Source organism: Canis lupus, chromosome 16 (assembly GCF_011100685.1).
Source record: "Canis lupus familiaris isolate Mischka breed German Shepherd chromosome 16, alternate assembly UU_Cfam_GSD_1.0, whole genome shotgun sequence".
Lineage (NCBI taxonomy): Eukaryota > Metazoa > Chordata > Mammalia > Carnivora > Canidae > Canis > Canis lupus.
This window is the reverse complement of record NC_049237.1, coordinates 55,001,902-55,022,816: the sequence shown is the minus strand read 5'-3', so window position 1 is coordinate 55,022,816 and position 20,915 is coordinate 55,001,902. Positions and strand designations below refer to the sequence as shown.

The window sequence follows — 20,915 nt, the reverse complement described above, 5'->3', positions numbered from 1 at the left end:
AACATCCTATTTCTAGGTTTTTCATTTGGATGACCAGGGTTACTACCCATGAAACTTACTGCTGGTATGATTGTAGATGTGTCCTTTCTGCTGATATGTTGTGTGGCTACCATTTCTTGTTCTTTAAGGGCACTTTCTCTGCCTAAGATAATTGGAAAAAAAACAAACAAAATATTTAGAATGGCATTAGGGGAATGAAATGTTGAAAAGCACCAAGACCCACATGAGTATGTTTTAAAAATTGGCACTTTGATGGAGTAAATATATCAAATTAAGGAATATTCTAGGAATCCTAATTGACAAAGATTTTCAGGATTGAATTATGACAATATTATAACGAAGGTAAGTTGGATAAGGAAAGAGAAGGTAAACCTTCAAAGGAGAATACTAGGGCAGGAGTTACTGCCTGAAAGTTTAACTTCATTAAGTACATGACTATGCTTTTCCTAAAGCCAAAAAAGACATTGGCGAGAGGAAACATGAATCATCATTGACACATGCAAGGAATAATGACAACATCTGAATAATTTTGCCCCAGTGTCCATCCTCTAAATTTTAGAAAATATCACTCATTTGACAAAATCATCAGTTGATATTTCCAAGAGCATACTACCAAGTAGATACCTCCTCATACTGAAGCACAGGCCCCTGCTGCTCACCTGGACTCTGGCCTTGGAGAAATCCAGTTCCTTCACTCCACAGCTCTTCTCCTTGCTCCAACTGGAAAACTACATCTGATTTGCAATGCTGATACCCTGTTCATTGAAAAAAGGTACAGGGATTTTTAAATTCTGCACTAAGAAAAGTCCTCTTCTTCACAAAAACTATAATCATCAAGCCCAGGACAGGGTACTGAGGAGGAATGAGGAAAATACTGAAGTTCAGTACAGGCAACAATAGCTTGAATGAAAAAAACTGAAATCCACATAGTGTATCCCAAATAGTGAGGACCTCTGGATGCTGATGTCTAAGCCCAAATTCACAGACACAATGCAGAATCCTCAGTCTTTTCAGAAATGGAGAAATTAAATTTCTCCATAGTGGGCTGAATATTACTTTCTAAGAGACACCAAATAAGCTCTACAAGAATAATCAAAGTTCTGTTATTGTCACTAGTCTGGTTTCAACCCTTGGCATAGCAACTAGAGCAGAATAATAATTCAGAAAATGTTTAATCATTTTATTATTGAGTTCCCAGTTCTGCTCTGAGTGTGAGAGACTGAGTAGCAACAAAGACATTGAATTGTGGTTAAAATTATATTCTAATGGGGTGACAAGCTAGATGTAGTAAAATATAAAGAAACAACCTTCTTTCAGGTAAGGTCTATGAAAGGTTCAGGCTAGAGTGGAGTGGGTATGCAGAAGTTGTTCCAGATACTTGTTAACTGGCTACGTGCCCGCCCACCCACCCATCCGTATATGTATACATGTTGGCAGACTCACCCAGAGAGACCAGATGACGTATATTTTCCAGCATTACATCTCTGAACAGCTTTCGCTGGGACATGTCCAACAGGGCCCACTCTTCCTTGGAGAAGTCTATAGCTACATCTTCAAATGTCACTGATTCCTAAAACATCATGGATATTCTGTTTTAGACAAAGCATTCCCTACCAATGTCCAGTGTAGGAGGGTTAAGATGACAGCACTGAGGAAGAGGGTGGAGGAGCTAGGTTTGTAGAAAGACCAAACTGAATCTGGGGTTCCTGTCGATTCATTCTCGGTGCTAAACTGGCATCTGCCTTTTAAATACATCACAGAGATACAGTCTGAATTAATAAAACTTTATTATAAGGGAATATCACATGAAGTGTGATATAATATAACCTGTAATTTTTTTTTTTTTAAAACAGATTAATTATGGGGGCACCTGGCTGGCTTAGTCAGTAGAATATGTAACTCCTAATCTCTGGGTCATGAGTTTTAGGCCCCATGTTGGCTGTGGGGCCTACTTACAAGATAAATACATAAAATAAAAAGAAAGTCTAAAACAAAAACTGGTTAATTCTGATTTCAGACATGTGATTATAAAATTGGCATTTGAAAATTCATAACTAAAACTCCCTTTCTGATTAATTTCAAGTAACTTTACAGACTCATCATCAGGCAAATAACAACCATGACTTGCCATTTTTAAACCATGACACCATTCCTGTAGATGAACCTTTAATAACCTATAAGGAGTATTGAAAGACCTGATGAACTAATGCATGCAGTTCTTCCTATCTAAGTAAACATGTATTAAATACCAGCCATTTGTCTGTTCCTTCCCAAGAACGTTGAAACCATGTCTAACATTCTTCAGAAATGAACAAGTTTCATACAAAACTTGGTATATACAGTGTAGGGTTGCTCAACTCTGCAGACTCAGATATTCACAAGGTATAAGGTCAGAACAGAAGGTTCAGCAGCACAGGCCAGGAAACTCTGAGATGGCTGTAATGAGAGCAGCCCTAGCATGACTATTCCGTGTTATGAGGACACCAACTCCTACTTTTCTCTGGGACTTTAAAACACCAGTTATCACCTGTCTCCTTCCTTTGCTATAGGGAACAGAAGTCTCTTGACTTGTTTTGGTTTATGTAGTTCTTAAAAGGTTTCTACAGGATCTTCAATTTTATTATATGTCCTCCTGAATATATAACCACAATTATGGAGTTAATATTCCCTATACAGTAATTGGAGTTATCAAATATGAAAAGAAGGTTAATTACAAAAAGGTAAAACGTATGACTGGGGGTAAGAATGATAATGAAAATTTAGTTATCTTTTAAAGAATTTTTTAAAAGTGCAAATTTATTCTATCAAAACTTTAAAATGGAAAAAATATAAATGATTTCTCATGTGTTCTGTGGTCTCAACTTCTCTTGTGCTTCCTTCAATACTCCACAGCCCTTACCCAGCACCTGTAACACGGGAATGCCCCTCCCTATTGGACCAGTGTTCGCCTTGCTCATCTGTTCACCACAGCCCTCTATGAAAGGACCATTAGAGCCAACACCATGATTAATGGGTGAATTATTTCCCAATAAGGATATGGACTGAGGGAAGGCAAACAACTTCTTTTCTGTAAATACGTAAGCTTAATGGAAGCTTAAAATTAGGAATAAATTAATGTGATATTAGGAAGGTTATTAGTTATTGAGGAGTTCCTGACTCATTATAACCATTCCAGAGTCCTGGGGACATCTCACTGGAGCTTAAATCCCAGAAGACTTCCTGACTGCGCTTGAACATTCAGGCCAATAGGAAAAACTCCCCCATCTGATGGCACTAGGGTGCTTTTTCAACAGAAAGAGGCTACTCACCAATGGCTGCATTGTCAGTAACTCAGTTGTCAGGTGGCTTTCTCTGTTTTTTCACTCACAAACAGTCCGAGCACTAAGCAGGCAAAGCTGAGGATGGAGAGAGATGCCATGAGATTCCAGTCCTATGCACAATTTCCGTCTTACTTGTCACGAAGCCCCAGACCTTCACTGGATGTGACCTCCAGCCTAACCAACAAACATGCAGTGCAGTTTACAAGAAATGCAGAGGACTCGCTTCCTCTTCCATGGTCAAAAGAAGACTAGGCCTATAGTTGCTAATAAAAAACATACAAATAAATGTATTTTATAAGTAAGAACATTGAAGGTATTGAGTTAAATAGGTTAATCAGCCCACAGCACCCAGTTTTAATTCCCTCCCTGATTCCAAAGCATAGAAATCCCAGACTCATGCCACATGTTGATTTTAGTTTCCATCAGTAGGTAAATACTGTGGATGTTCTCAGATTTCCTTCTCATATCCAAGCAGTGGTTCCCCAGCATCCACAGCCTTCTGGAGCCACACTCCTTTCCTGCTCTCCCTCAATTCTCAGATCTGTCCCCTATGGACTTGATGCCAAAAAACTAAAAAGTCTGTTTTATGATAAGGTTAAGCAATTCAAGGATTTATTCCATTTGAAGGTATTGGTGGCACTCATTCTGCAAGTCTAGTCCTTAAAAATCCCCTGCATCATAATGTTCAGGAGTATATGAATCATAATATTCCTGTCACTTACTATCCTCTATTACTCATTAAAATATCCAAAAACCTTGAAACCATCTCTGGTATTCTTCAGAAATGAACAAGTTTCATATAAAACTTGATATGTTTCAACAACAGCCAGATAATTCAGAATGGCTGTGGTTCAGGAAGAAATCTAGTTGCTCTAGATTATTTTAGTAAAGTGGTAACTGAAGTCCTTGAAATCCTGTTATATATTAATCTTTATTACCTGCACTAACCCTGCATTTCATTATACACAAACACATATGTATATGTACATGCAAATTTACATATATACACACAAATGTGTGTGAGACACACAGTGATAAAGCATTTATAAACTGTAAATTCTCCCCTAAAATACCAGTAGTTAAATGTATTTCATGGGAAAATGATGATAATGGGTCATAAACAAAAGTAGGATTAACTCACCCATTTGTACCTGAGGTCCAGAAAAAAGGAAAAAAAGACATTTGTATCAAATGTGACTGTGTGGATATTTACATGTATTCATTTGTTTAATCCTCACAATAAATCTGGTGATTTTATTTACCAGTATAACAAACGAACAAAAGTGGTTCAAAAATTTTTAATAACCAAGTTACATAGAAAATGACCTATCTGTATTTTAATTTTGCTCCGCCTATCTCCCATGCTCAAATTCCTTAAGCTTAAAATTAAGCACCACACCTAGGTTTTACCTGGAATATCCCAGCACATCTGTCTTAATCAGAAGCCCTACTATTATTACAACTTCTTCTCCTTTAAGTTTTTCACAGAAATTATACCCCATACTCAGTTTTCTGTACATGGAAAGCTCTATATACTGACCAGTTCTCAAACATCAGGCTTTCCTCCTCTTCATTTTTCCTGCCCAGTTTAATCCACACTTAGTCATTTCAACAGGCACTTACCAGAACCAGCACTTTTTATGTTCCCTGGACTGTTAACCACATTTCCCCATCAAGATCTCAACAGCAGGTGACTCCACGTACCTGCCTTTTCTGTGACTGCATTTGGCACACATGGCTAAGAAGTTGACCCCTGTCTAAAAACAGAACTGCTACTCCAAGGGGTTTCCAAATGTGTCTAGCAGCTCTAAATCGTACCTCCACGCTCCATAAATACTTCAAATCTTCTCCATGCCCTTTGCATCTACATATTTTCATCTTTCAAATGACAAGATTATTCCCTACTACACATACTGTGCTAGTTTGCCAAGCTACTATAACAAAGTTCCACTCACTGAGGGGCTTAACCAACAGAAATGTATATTCTCACAATTCTGGCCGCTGGATATGAGAGGAAGATGTTGCCAGTGCTGGTTTCTTCTAAGGTCTCCCCACTTAGCTTGTAGATGGCAACCCCCCTGCATGTGTCTGCCATTAATTCTCTCTTCTTGCAAAGACACTAGTCAAACTGGATTAGGGCCAACTGGATTAATGACCTCACCTTAGTTATGTTTTAAGGCCCACCCTCCAAATACACGCTAAGGGTTGGGACTTCAACATTTGACTTTTGAGAACACAAAATTCAGTCTATGAGAGAGATGAATTACATAAGGTGACACACTAACTCAATTTTTCATCAGATAATATCTACAGATACTCCTACATTCATATCCATTGGTTCCTCCTTTTCTCCCATCAAAAAGAAGTCATGCTACCTCTAAATCCAGAGTCTCCCAAGTGAATTCATTTCTCTCCTGTTTTGTTGAGAACTGCATTACTATTTATAAATTAAATCTCCTTTCCCAAAAACCTGTCCATCTTTCCACAATCAATCCCCTGCATCATTTAAGTTCATTATATCTCTTGTAACTTGAAGCACAAATTTCCTCAGGGTCTATTTTATCCCCAGTTCCTGACCTTCAAATTCCTAAGTTCCTCCCTTCAAATTCAAACCAGAAGTGCAGTAGTCCTTTGCTCACATCCTCCTCTGCCTTTGACCTACAGTGACCACCACTGATTATTTTATAAATACATACTGTTAACATCACTAATGGTCTCTCCAGAAATAAATCCCTACATGGAAACACAGAGAGGTTAAACCTTTACCTCCTTTTCAGAACTTCTTCCCTCCATAATCATTCCTTCTCCCATGTCCTCTGCAAAAAATTCCTCAATCCTATTGGAGTATCTCAAGACTTAGTGGGAGCTCCTTTGCTTTTTTATACCATATTCTGGCAGGCTCACACATTTCTTCAGTTGCTCCAGTTTATACTATTGCTGTCTCTAAATTGAAAGTATCCAGTTTCTTGTGTGGATTTCCATTTCTGAGTGATATTTCTGCTTGCAAACTTACACCTAAAATGAAGTGTTTCTCAGGACAGTGACTCCATTCCTCCAACTACAGAAATTATTCCTTTGTCTGAATCTTAGTCAATGGCTGGCTCCCTCTGAGTATTGATATTTTAAATGCCTTTACCAAGCCAACAAGCACACTGCTATTATTTTTAACCCGGGCATTATTATCATTGTTTCCACCCCCATCCACAAACTTCCCACCCCATCTTCCCATTCCTTCTACTCCAGTTCCAGTTTAAATCTCCATTACAGATATACTTTATTAAACTCCAACCAAAGTATGTGTTTCTCTTGCTCTCTGTCTTGACTTAAATAGAATTACATCCTTTCAGGCTAGTCACGGAATTGGTTATTTATTTATTTGTGCTGTCATTTCAATGGTTTAAATGCAGAAAAATCTACCTATGAATGGTAGAGTTCAGCAAGTTTCCTTGTGACCATTACATTTGAATGATAAATACAGAGAAATTCTATGTCCACAGTAAGGAAACCTGCCCCATGTGCCTGCAGCCAGATACACCATCACTTTCTGATTATAAATTCCTCCCTGAGATGCAGGAGTCTGTCTTTCCTGCTAAAAATTCTACCCAGTACTTACCCACACCCAAATAGATGGAAAAGCTAAGGAAGCCAACTCTTTGAAGATGCAGCCACCACACAAAGGACCTCAGAGTTTCTTTCTCACTCCAGATAAATCACCCTTCTGATAGTGATCTATCTTTATAAGTAGTTGATAACCTCATTAGTCACATACAAAACATACTCTGGTCAATCTGGATGCCAGTCAATATAAACCTAATTGAGGCAAGCCTTAAAAAATCTTTTCTAATTAAGTAAATCATAGAGATGCAATTAAGGAAAACAGATGATGCGCTTTCTTCTTCTCTAATGATACTTTTTAGAGTCGTTTTAGGTTCATCACAAACTGAACAGAAAATACAGACAGTTCCTATAGACCTCCTGTCTCCACAAAGAACGGCCTCCCCTATCAGTCCCACACCAGAGTGGTACACTTATTACAACTGATGAACTTTCACTGCTACATCATTATCTCCCCCAAGTCCTTAGTTAATGTTAGCGTTTACTCATGATGCTACCTACACCTTGTAGTGGCTTTAGAAAATGTATGATGGCATGTATCCACTGTTATGGTATCAGCAGAGTATTTTCAAAATTGACCTAAAAATCCTCTGGTCTACCTATTCATCTCTGCCTACCCCCTCAACCCCTGGCCACCACTGATTGTTTTCCTGGCGTCATAGTTAATGTCACATAATATGTAATTTTCAGATTGGCTTCTTCTACTTAGTAACAGGCGGTTAAGGCTCCTCCATGTGTTTTCAGTGGTCTGATAGCTCATTTCTTTTTACCACTGAGTAATATACCATTGTTTGGATATACCATGGTTTATTTATTCATCACCCCCTGAAGGACATTTTGGTTGATTCCACATCTTGGCAATTATGAATAAGGCTGCTATAAAATATTCACATGCAGGTTTTCATGTGGACATATGTATTCAACTCATGCGGATAAATAGCAAGAAGTGTGATTGCTAGACCACATGGTAAGAACAGGTTCAATTTTGTAAAAACCTTCCAAACAATCTTCCAAAGTGGCTGTACCAGTTTACATTCCAACCAGCAGTGGTTAGAGTTCCTGGTGCTCTACATTCTTACCAGCATTTGGCACTCTCAGTATTTTGGATTTTCCCCATTCTAATGGCATATAGTGATATTTCATTTTTTATTTTTGTGTATTTCCCTGATGATGTATGATGTTGAGCATATTTTCATGATTCTTTTATATCTGTGTATCTTCTTTGGTGAGCTGGTTGTTTAGATGTCTTGCCCATTTTTTAATGCAGCTGGTCTTATTGTTGAGTTTTAAAATATTTTACATATTACGAATAAGTCCTTTATCAGATGGGTGTTTTGCAAATATTTTCTCTCAGCTTATGGCTTGTCTTCTCATTTTCTTGACAGTATTTTTTGCAAAGCATAGGTTTTTAATTTTAATCAAGGTCAGCTTATCAGTTACTTCTTTGATGATCTTGCCTTTGGTGTTGCAGCTAAAAAGTCATTGCTAAACTCAAGGTCACCTAGATGTTTTCTTCTAAGAGTTTTATAGTCTAGATCTGTTATGTATTTAGTTAATTTTTTAGGAGTATAAGGTCTGTGTCTAGATTCAATTTTGTTTTGTATATGTATTTCCAGTTGTTACCTGCCCCCCTCATTGTTGAAAATATTTTATTACTTTTGCCCTTGTCAAGTATCCGTATTTGTGTAGGTATACTTCTGAGCTCCCTATTGTGCTTCATTGATCTAGTTGTTTCTTTAACTAATATATTATATCCTTTAATTCTTCATCCTTTCAGAGGTGTCAAAAGCAACTTTCATCTCTTTTCCAAGAGGCCTCACCATTTAATGGTGGACTTTGGTTGTTATGAGAAACACTGGAGAGACGCTAAAGCAAGGGGCACCTGGGTGGCTCAGTCAGTTAAGCGTCAGCCTTCTGCTCGGGTTATGATCCCAGGATCCTGGGATGGAGCCCCACATCAGGCTCCCTACTCAGCAGGGAGTCCACTTCTCCCTCTCCTGCTCCCCCTGCTTGTACTTTCTCTGCCAAATAAATAGTCTTCAAAAAAAAAAAAAAAAGAAGAAAAAGAAAAGCTAAAGCAAGAGCTCTATCCTATTTAATTTTATTATTTTATTTTATTTATTTTATTTTTTATTTTATTTATTTTATTTTATTTTATTTTATTTATTTTATATTTTATTTTTTATTTCAGTGAGCAAGCAAACAGGGGAGTGGGGAAGGAGGAGAGGGAGAGAGAGGCCCAAGAGGATCCCATGCTAAGCACAGAGCCTGACACAGAGCTCAATTTCATGGCCCTGAGATCAGGATCTGAGCTGGAATCAGGGGTTAGTCCCTTAGCTGAGTGAGCCACCCAGGCACCCCTCCTGCTCTTTATTTTTCAGATGAGTTTTTTTTTTTTTTTTAAGAGCATGTAAAATACATTTTATTGTTCTTTAAAAGGGTTCAGGGTTTGGTTTTAAATCAGGCTGCACACCTTTCATCAGCCTGACATCTCTCTCACCATGTCAAACTGGCTTCAGCTAGCAATACTTCATTAAATCCAAAAGAAAAAAACTTTTAATTTTGAGGAAGAAAATCCAGTTCTGAGAACAATTAACATTAGTATGTAATTTAAAACAAAATGAGGGATAATGTTTCTTGTTGCTTTATACACCCTTCTCATACAGAACCAGGAATGTAATTTTCCTGTCTCAGGCAGGACTGATACTGCTGGACACTGCACACACACACACACACACACACACACACACACTCCCCACAAACAACAAAAATCAGAGCATGTCAAAGGGAAAAAAGTTTGTTACTGTCTTGATCAAAAAAACCCTTGGAGTCAACAGTCTGAGTTTAGAGGGTATATGCTGTTTTGATCCTGAACCTATGTTAAGAATCTATTGTCATGTTCTGAAATAAAGAATTTTGGAGAGTACCATCATTTTTCACTTTAAAATTCTAGAAACAGTTTCAAAATCTGATACCTCAGACTGTAAGCATCAGGGTGACTCCAAATAAATAGAAACATTTATACTTAAAATATATACTCAGGTATCTAGAGTGTGTACATTTTACTAGCAAGAAATAGAAAAACAACTTAGCATAGGTCTTTTCATCAGACTTAGCTGAATGATGCTGAAGGTAAAACCTTACAAGCTTCAAAATAGTAAGGCTTCCTAGAATAAAAATGTAGTTTCATTACTGGTTTCTCTATAAATAGGATGTGCTTTGTTTTTGAAAATAAAATTTTCAAAGAGTTAGGACATATCTTAAGATAAATGGAGATTTAGATATAAAAGAACAAATTGTTTTTGAAATACTTCAGTATACTTTAAATACAAGCATTTGATTTAGAAAGCATTGTCATCCTATCATCATCGCTGTCATTATCATTATCATCAAATGGTGGTGCCCTAAGGCCAAAATAATGTTGAACGAGGTCCTCTTGGAGCCATATGGTTCAGACGTCAAGGGCCAAGCCTCTGGTCTCAGCCTGCTGGGGCCCCAGCCAGGCTCCCCTATATGCTGGGTAATGTACAAATTGAGAGATGGCCCTGACTCCTTCATCGGACTGTGGAGAGACAAAAATGGGTTCATGAGTATAGTTTTCACACTTGAATCACTGTTGTCATTACTTATATCTAGGGCAATAAAGGCAAACTGCAGCTAAGCAAAGGCAGAAGTATGAGGGTCAGAGGGTTTGGGATAAATCTGTTGTTTTACATGTGTGTCTGTCTTTCATAGTGTTTTGGATAAATGGATCTTCTGTAGACATATAACCCAGTAAATAACAGTGAACTGTTAACACAGAGGAAGCAGTTAAAAAAAGTTACCTTATATTCTACACTAAAAGTGCTGACATTTCCAGGATACAATATTTGGCCACAATTAAAGAAAATAGCCACAGCGCTACAATAAGGAAGACAATAGGTCAACATCAGCACCAAACTTATGGGGCTCCTGACTCACACCTGTTACAGTCCTCACGGGGTGAATCCCCTGAAGAATGTGGAAATCAGAAAGATGATCCAGCAAGCAGTCCTTCCCTTTGGTCTGGGATGGACACCAGGAGTCTGCATTTTTGACAAGTATTGGACCTGGCCAGGGATTGTGATGTGGAGTAGAACCCTGGAAAGTGTGATAGACTAGCTAATAAGCTCAAGACAAATTCTTAATATGGGCTCAGGTCCCCATCAGACATGGCCAGATTCACCACCTCAGTATCACTCACTCCTCCTTGGTTGAACTGAAATCATAGGTGTTATGAACTTGCCTTATCTGTGGGCTGTGTGCCAGTTGCTGTACTGTCTGGCCTGTGCACAGTCCTTCTACTAGACCCTCCCTCCCACCCCCAACTTGGCATTCTCAAACTTCTGTACTGTTTTAAGAATCTGTTTACATATCATATCACCTTCCCTGACCATTTAATCTAATGTTGGTGCCAAACCTTCCCATTTTCCCAGCAGGACACTTAGGATACCTCCCTGCAACTGGTAGCTTGACTGCCCCACCCCCACAGCTGTGTGAACTTAGGAGAGCAAGAGTAACACCTGTCTTGGTTCATCACTGTACTAGAGTCCCCCTTAAATGGTATGGCATACAGAGAGACTCAGTGAATGTAAAAAAGCAGTGAAAGAGTAATTTACCATATAAACAAAGCCCTCTGTTTTAGATATATCAATGCAGGGCCAAACCTTAGTGCTCTGATGGCACTATTCTTGCTCACCCTTCTACCAGAAGCAAACTACCCTTTCTAAACACAAAGGGAAGGAACTACTTTCTGTACTATAACCCCAACAGTTTAACAATGAAGGCCTCCAGAGTGCAGGTTCAGGATCCAAGGGTCCCCTTTTGAGCTGGGATCAAGTCCTCTTTTGAGAATTTGGGGGTTGTGGGTTGTTTTTTTTTTCCCCTCTTCCAATTCAATGGAATTGGATTTGGTGTGCAAACTGATTTAAGTATCAACCTCTACAGAACACACCTTAAGGGACTTAAGGTCAGAGGTCTTCCTGGGATCTAGAGCTGTCCTAGGGCTGGTGTCAATCAAGGATCCTCAGAAAGTGGTTAGGTGATTGGTGGAGGTATCTTGCTTGCACAGGCTGATGAATTCTCTGACATTCATGTTCACAGACAGTCCCCTGTCATACAACAGTGTGACAGGAGACTCCTATCCCCCTGTTCTGTGGAGCTCCTCTGTACAAATGATGAGGCAGGTCTACCTGGGACAGCTATAGAGGGAATGCTGGAAAAACATGAGCACATTCTCCTGAATGTTTTACCATGGAAATCTTGGGCTTTGTTCTTAGATTCAGAAATATTTAAGGATTTATTATTACACAGTGATGACTTTTCCTCTTGAAAGCATTTTCTATAGAAAAGAAAATATAAAAGCTTGAACATTCTCTAGAGAGCTCAATACAAATATAACTTTTAAAAACAATTTTACTGAAACCAAACTTAAAACATAAATCTATATGGGTATGCTGTTCTTTTGTGGCTGTTAGTTCTATGAAAAGCAAATTTCCCTGGTTAAATTAAGTAGATGTGAATTTTGTTCTTGCTGTTATTTCAATAAATAAGTTATTGTGCCAATATCACTGCTACAGTAATTCCTTAATAGTTTAATATACTTTAATATACATATATGTATGTGTGTGTGTGTACACACATATATACACTATATATATATACACATATATACACCATATTAAGAAAATTGAGGGCATCGGCCCTCACATATTCCAGATATTTCAAGTCACTTGGGAAGTTTATCAACCAATAAATCTTAACTGGAGCTTTAATGTACACCAGGCAAAATTCTATGAACTTTAAATGTGCTGAATCCACCTCACACAATACTCCTACCCTGGGGCAACAAAGGAGAGTTACTAATTTTATTTTTTTTTAAAGATTTTATTTATTCATGAGAGAGAGAGAGAGAGAGAGAGAGGTAGAGACATATGGCAGAGGAAGAAGCAGGCTCCATGCAGGGAGCCTGATGTGGGACTCAATCCCGATCCTAGGATTCCAGGATCACTCCCTGACCCGAAGGCAGACACTTAACCGCTGAGCCACCCAGGCATCCTGAGAGTTACTAATTTTAATACATTCCTCAGTCCCTCCAGTAGTTATGCTTGACCTGGCATGCACTGGCTTCTAAGAGTTGCTTATAAAATATCCAAGAGTTTTGTAAACTGGATGGTAAGCCCTTGATAGCTTGAATTTTGACAGAGTATACAAAGAAATCAGGAAATGGTATAAATCTAGACTTTGTTTCAGAGGTCCGTTAACTACTGCACAGAGGCCACTGACTCTTTCCAACAGGACCACCGAATGTGGTTTCTTGCCTCCATGGAGAACATTATCTTAAAAATAACATGCTTTATGATTTCTAAACCATACACATTTGTTTGAAAAGTGTTTTTAACATGAAAAAGCGCTGTGGTCCCTAACTGAGAACTCCCATTCCAGCAGAGATGTCCATTCCAAGACTATAAGCCTAAGGATTCTCATGAACTCAGTTACATCTTCCAGCCTTGCTCTATACAAAGTCTATGGATAACTCATGGGTGATCTAAGAAACTATCTGCCCAAATACATCATCATATTGATCACATATTAGGTGATAGGTATTTACTTCTTGCCATTTATTCAGAAGCCCCTACAAGTTCGCCATTATCATCTTCACTCTTCCTCTTAGGAAACCAACTTGGATAGGATTCACGTGACCTGACAAAACCCAGAGAGCATATAATGCATTGTTTGAACTACTGGCTCATATTTATCTGGCTCAAAAGCCTGTTTCCCTGACCACAGTTTATGATAAGTTATATCTTCTCATGGTTCTGAATGCCTCTGAAAAATAGGAACCCCAGAGGGTAACCATTTGGCAAGAAGAGAAAAAGGATAAGAAGGATGCAGGGTATGTTAAGTAAGGGTGGTAAGAAATGGGACTGAGTCATTTTGTGGCTTCACTTCTACCCCTCAGTGGATGAATTTGGGCTGGAACTGAAGGGAACCACAGAACTTCCTGCAGAAGGCTCTTGGCATCTTCTCTTCTGACACAGGGGTATGGAATGCCAGGGGCTTGAGGGTTTGGGGTCTGGGCATCTGAAGCAAACAGAAGGTATATGAAGTAGAATTGAAGTCTTCAGCAGTGGGAAGAATATTTGGCTCCGATGGCTGCAGTGAATTCATCCTTTCTAATTGAGACAATACTTGAGTTGTGACGATTTGCTCTCATACTGAGTTTCTAAAGCTCCTGAAGATGCTGAACTACTGCCCTTAGGAATCCATCTGCTGAGAAGGAGTTCTGAAATCCATCAACTTCTGAGAGGACCATCATGAGCCCCTTATCTGACACTTAAGGAAATGTCTACCACTTCCAGGAAAGAAATGCAGAGCCTTCGGCCTGGATAAAGTCACCACCTACCTGTCACTGAGGGCAGGAACAGGGTCCAAGCCAAGGTTGTGTTGGAAGAATAATGAAGAGAAGTCACTTTCCTCAAAGATCCATGACTTCGAAATTTTAGAGTTGTATAGTTTCAGATATGTCGGGAATCGGGGGAGTTTGGTGACTGGGAGTTTCCTCAAATATGCAACATGGAATTACAGTTTAGTCAGATGGGAGCACATCTTCTCAACTTAATTAAAGCTGGAATGATTTCAGAACTATTTATGCCTCAGCTTAGTAGCATCCCACACTCAATGACTGGAACCCTGATCCCACGTATCACCACAAGATATGCCTTAAAACAGGGACCTCTCTCTCCAACAGCCAAACATTTCTGATGATCAAAGGACTAAAATCAACCACCTTCAACTTGATTTGATATTCAGGGCTCATGAACAATATCAGAGCTCCACTGAGCCATCATATATACACCCTCTGAGGAGCCCAGAATAGGTTCTGTGTAAGAACTGCTATATAAAGCAGATACTCTCAAACATTTTCCAGAATAGAGTCTATACATACCCTGTAAGGTGTCAGGTACATGTCTCCATAGTGCAGAATGCTCAACTAGCATCTTCCAAAGCTTACAAACTCTGCAGAGGAAGAAAACGGATATTCATCTCCAAAACTAATGAACGCTATTTCACCTCTGACCCCTTCCTATCTTCCTCCATGGCTACAAGGCCAGAAAGTGGGTGGATACCCTGCTCCAACTGTACCCTCAGCTCTTATACCAGTATTTTTCTTTTTAGGGCACTTGGACTGGTCCCTCTGGCTTTATACCCCTCACCTGCCTCCTCCCTGAGCTTTGAGGGAGCCCTTCAGAATAGTGAGAACATTGGTCCATACCTGGAAGTCTGAATCTCTTCTGTAATGCATAGAAATGAGAATGTCTTCAGCATCACAGAGCTAGGCAATGCCAAGGTGATTACCAAGCTTTGCTTTTTGCCCACTGTATGCATGTACTGTGATGAAAAAATTGAATCTTTTGCGTTCTTGGAGGCGTTTAGGGGTCTGAGGAACTGGAGAGTTGTTTAAATGTCAGGAGAGGTGACAGCTGGATTCTGGGCACTGTATCCTTTTATTTTCCTATGAGTCACCCAGTAGAGAGGACAGAGCTTTGATTTAGATCTGAAAGAAAAACCACATTTTAATGCAAGGATCTGATAACTGGGGACAGGTAGCCAATATCCAAGACATTTCACAATGCCCAAAAGATACTCTATAAATATGGTTTACCAGCTGATTATCCAGAACATATGGGAGAATCCAAGGAGAGAGGAGGATCTAGGGAAACTACTACTGCACTGGCCATGGGATTTATGTTAGGTTTTGCCTTCAAGGTAAATTTGGATTGAAATGTAAAATTATGTTTAATCTTTAGAATTGTTCTTCGAAGGAAATATACAGATATCCAGGGAACCCCACACATATGAAACAGGAAATTCTTATGAGTGGGAAGGAAGACTTTACCTAGGTATCATTGTTTTATCCATGGTTTCAAGTGGTGGGAATCAAAGAAGGTCATGAGTGGATGCAAACCACAAATAAAAAGTAGCTTCTCAGCTGATAATTCTTAAATTATGGAAAATCCCAACTAGGCCCACAAACTTTCCAAAAGTCCTGTGTTAAACAGTCATTATTTTGAGCCAGGAAGAGTTCTTGCTATAGCACGACCCGGACACGTATTTCTCTGCAAATTATCACCATGAATTCATGGGGTTTAAGGAGAATTCAATTCGATGAAAATGGCATGAAAAAAATAACAGTAAAAGGAAAAGGTAGGAGTGAAAAAGTAATTGAATATTAATATTCAAAGAATCCTTTGCCTTGGAGAAAAACTTTAAAAAGTATCCAATACTTTTAGTAACGGACAGACAACACATTATTAAAAACCTTAAAAATAGGACTTCAAAGCAGAATCAAAAGGATGAAAGCAATTACATAGAAAGAAGGGAAAACAACTTGGCAAAGCCTCAGAACTTCCAAAAATAATATAAAAACCATCTAAAAGAGACCATATTGGGAGGTACAAGAGGTACAAGAGAGGAAAAGAGATACTGCTAAAAATCACTCAATGTTGCTGACAGGCTTAAAATGAGCAAAAGAAAAGAGGATTAAGTAATAACTATTGAAAGCTGTGAAAGATAAGCCCACAACCTATAAAATCCATGTTACTGGTAAAGATTACAAAGGAAATTGTATAACAATAATAAAGAAGTATTAAGTAATACAAAAAGGAATTTGTGAGTTTGTGGAAACCCAGTTTAGAAAAAACATATATAAAGCAATACAAAACAAAACTACCCCCAAAGAGTCTGTAATTCAAAGACGAAGAATGATTTGAGGATCATTATAAAAACTCAAGTGAGATATGAGACAATATTCACTGTACAAAATGTGATCATGGAGAAAGCCTACAAAATCTTCAGAGAAACCAACTGTGACCCTTAATCTTATAACCAAGTGAATTCTTCCTCAACTAGCACAAGAGATGCATTTAGAGAAAATCTGTGTGTAAGTATATAACTCATAGATGAATTAGCAATAATTTAACTAACAGTTAATAATTTAACTTAACACAGTCTCTGTGCCAAGGACAAAAAAGGACCCATACTATGAAAAAATGACTGATATCTATACCAATTCACTTGTCTTTCCTTCCCTTTCAGAACTGCAATCTGGAAAAATGATGTTATTAAGTGAGCTTCCTAGAATCCCAACACCAGTGATGGGCCATTCCAGGTGCTAGGGAGATAGTTTACAAGGTAGCATAAACAAAATAGTCTTGCCTTCTTGCCTCCTACCTTTTTAGCAATACACAAATTGGAAAGCAAAGGCACGGAGTACCAGTATAAGCTTTAAATATGAAGTAAGTATAAAACCAAATCTGTCTTTCAAATTAATACTATAAATGAAAAAAGCTTTCAAATCCAACCTTTCGTAATCTTTAACATCCAAAGCTATTCAGAAAAGGTGAAAATAGAATGAAGTTTATAATTACTGTAAATTTTATATATGAAAGCATCATACCTTTATAGCACACATGGTCCCCTGCATACAAAAGGTTTGTGCAAGGATGGAGGAAAACCTCACGTTTTTAAAAAAGGAATCTGCAAAGTCCCTATACACAATAAAATAAGACTGGAAAATAACGACAACCACAGAAGACATGTAATGCCAACTGAAAATTAAATGGAAAGTTTCTCTTTTAAAATAAAATTAACAATTTTTTTAAATGTACATTATGAACAATTTTTAATATATAAAAGTACCAATGGTACAAACTTAAAGCAATATTCATGGAAAATTTTATCTTAAGTATTTGATTAAAGATTAAAATAAATGGTGTAAACATCTACCTCAAGAAGATGGAAGCTGAATAAGCATGAAAATCTGCAATACACATTATGATGCAACAAGCATAAATTATGTTACTAGTGTGGAGAAAGGAGTGTTAGGGCACTGGACAGAGTACTTTCAATAATACATCAAGAATTTATTAGTTAACTGGAGGAGGAGTTAAGATGGCAGAGAAGTAGGAGGACCCTGAGCTTGCCTCCTCCCTGGAACACAGCGAGATAATTCTCAAATCATTCTGAACACCCAATAACTCAATCAAAGGTCTGAGAGAACAAAAACTGCAAGTCTACAAGCAGCAAAGAAACGCCCTATTGGAAGGCAGGAGGTGCAGAGGTTGCTTGGTAGAGGTGCAGCTGTGGATGCGGCGCAGGGAGAGAGCCTGCCCGCTGAGGCTCCTGCAAAGTGTTAGAAGCAGTAGGGGCAAAATCAGAACTTTTGGAAATCTGCCACTGTGGAGACACTCCTGGCTTGAAGGTGCTCGGGTGGCAGAGCGAGGGCGGAATCCCAGGAGTGACAGGGTGGTCTGAGATCCCCTGGGTCGCTGGAAGAAGGGGTGGTGCCAAGGTGCGGCGCTGCTGCAGACACAGGAGCCGGGGAGCTGGCCGAGAGCAGCGGGTCCTAGCGCCCGCTTTCTGCTACAGGTGCTCATGCCACCGCTTTCCTGGGACCTAAGGGCACCCCCCCCCCCCCGCCCCCAACGAGGGTCCACAGTGAGTCCTTGCAATTTAGACTTTGGAAACTGGCTCACATGCCTGAGATGAAAGGGATCGGATGCAGGAACCAGGGTTCAGATGGAAATGGGGTCACATCTAGGGGGACTGCTTGCTCTTCTGGGAGGGCTCCCTGAAGAGCAGGGGCCTGGACTTTCATCTCCGAGGCTACAGAGCAGGGCACCACCAGCTGCATCCCGCCCATCAGTGCTGAAAGTCTTCAGGCAGCAAAACAGCGCCACAGAGTGGAGGCGGGAAGCCCTACACCTCGTCCTGCCCCCAGAGGATGGCACCCTCTACTAGGTCCCACTGTACTTACTGATCATGGAGAGTTGCAGAGCTTCAGCTCCAGGGGGAAGGGGCTCAAGCTGCCTTTTTACATTTATTTTTTCATTTTCTTGTATCTTCCAATTCCTGCTTTTATTTTTATTTTCATTCTTATTTTTCTTGAGATTTTATTTGAGAGAGAGAGTGAGAGAGTGCACACAAGGGAGAGAAAGAAGCAGACTCCCTGCTGAACAGGGAGCCTGATGTGGGGCTCAATCCCAGGACCTAAGCAGAAGGCAAACACTTAACCAACCAAGCCACCCAGGCACCCCTTAATTCTTAGTTTAATATATCTACTTTTTTGTATACTTTTTGTTTTTTATTTTGGGATCTAGATTCTTTTCACAAGTAAAATAAAACATGCCCATGATCTAGGTCTTTGTTTTGTTTTTCTTTTTCTTTTCTTTTTTTTAAATTATTACTATTCTTTTTTCTCTTTCTTCTTTTCTGTTCTGGACAAAATGACAAGCTGGAAGAATTTACCCCAAAAGAAAGAACACGAGAAGAACTCACAGCCAGGGATTTAATCTATATATATATATATATATATATATATATATATATATATATATATATGTAAGACATCTAAACTCGAATTTAAAACAATTATAAGGAAAGTAGCTCAACTTGAAGAAAACATAGAAGACACTAGAGAATCCCTTATTGCCAGGACAAAAAAAAAAAAAAAAAGTCTAGTCAGGTCAAAATTTAAAATGCTATAACTGAAATGCAAACACAAATGGAGGCCATAAAAGGAAGATGGATGAAGCAGAGGAGTGAGTCATTGATACAGAAAATCAAATTATGGAAAATAATGAAGCTGGAAAGGGGAGGTAAAGAAAGGTAATGGACCATGAAGGCAGACTTAGGGAACTCAGCAACTTATTAAAACATAATAACATTTGTATCACAGGAATCCCAGAAGATCAAGAGAGAGATAAAGGATCAGAAGGCTTATTTGAACAAATTATAGCTGAAAATGTCTCATCTGGGGAAGGACACAGACATCAAAATCCAAGAATTACAGATAATTCCTATTAAATTCAAAAGCCAGCCATCATCAAAGCATATCATAGTCGAATTCACAAAATACACAGACAAGGACAGAATTCTAAAAGCAGCAAGAGAAGAAAGGTCTTTAACTTATAAGGCAAGATAGATCATGTTCATAGGGATCTGTCCACAGGAACTAGTAGGCCAGAATGGAGTGGAAGGACATAAATGGACAAATATGCAGCCAAGAATTCTTTATCCAGCAAGGCTGTCATTCAGAATAGAAGGAAAGGCAGAGTTTTCCAGACAACAACGAAAGGAGTTCCTAACCACCAACCCAGCCCTGCAAGAAATTTTAAGGGGGACTCTCTGAATGGAGGAAAAAAAAAAAAAAAGACTAAAAGCAACAAAGACTATAAAGGACCACAGAACATCACTAGAAACCCTAACTCTACTGGTAACACAATGACACTAAATTCATAACGCTCAATAATCACTCTGAATGTAAATGGATTGAATGTATCAATCAAAAGACACCGGGTATCAGAATGGATTAAAAAAAAAAGAAGAAGAAGAAGACCCATCTATATGCTCCTACAAGAGACTCATTTTAGACCTAAAGACACCTGCAGATTGAAAGTGATATATAGAAACAAACAAAAAAGCCCAGAATGGCTCAAGGAAGCTAAGAGCTGGTTCTTCAAACCTCTGTCTAGACTTATCAAAAAGAAAAATGACTCAAAAAGATAAAACCATGAATGAGAGGAGAGGTCACAACCAACACCACAGAAATACAAACAGAATAGTATGAAAGATCATATGCTAACAAACTGGGTAACCTAGAACTGAATAACTTCACAGAAACGTACAAACTAACAAAACTGAAATAGGAAGAAACAGGAAATTTGAATAGGCCCAGAACCAGAAAAGAAATTGAATCAGTAATAAAAAATTTCCCAACAAAAGGCCAGGGCTGGATGGATTCCCAGAAGAATTTACCAGATATCTAAAGAAAATTAATACCTATCCTTTACAAACTGTTCCAAAAAATAGAAATGGAAGGAAAACTTCTGAACACACCCAGCTAAGCCAGCCTTACTTTGACTCCAAAACCAGAGAAAGATCCCACTAAAAAGGAAAATT

The 20,915-nt window shown here is 38.8% G+C and overlaps 1 protein-coding gene across 3 annotated transcripts in view; it reads right to left on the bottom strand.

Annotated features, from left to right (window-relative positions):
• The window catches only part of LOC482938 (zinc finger protein 705A), a 28,727-nt gene that overhangs the window by 1,754 nt on the left and 6,058 nt on the right, over positions 1-20,915 (bottom strand). For 2 of the 3 annotated variants that reach the window (XM_038560521.1, XM_038560519.1), the window contains exons 2-7: positions 15,229-15,510; positions 14,902-14,972; positions 3,309-3,395; positions 1,444-1,570; positions 660-755; positions 60-142 (exon numbers count right to left, since the gene is read on the bottom strand). In XM_038560521.1, coding sequence (XP_038416449.1) covers positions 60-142; positions 660-755; positions 1,444-1,570; positions 3,309-3,320 — 318 coding nt within the window. In that variant the 5' untranslated portion in view covers positions 3,321-3,395; positions 14,902-14,972; positions 15,229-15,510. Of the gene's footprint in view, positions 1-59; positions 143-659; positions 756-1,443; positions 1,571-3,308; positions 3,396-14,358; positions 14,365-14,901; positions 14,973-15,228; positions 15,511-20,915 lie in introns of all 3 variants that reach the window. The other variant, XM_038560520.1, reaches the window with a different exon arrangement.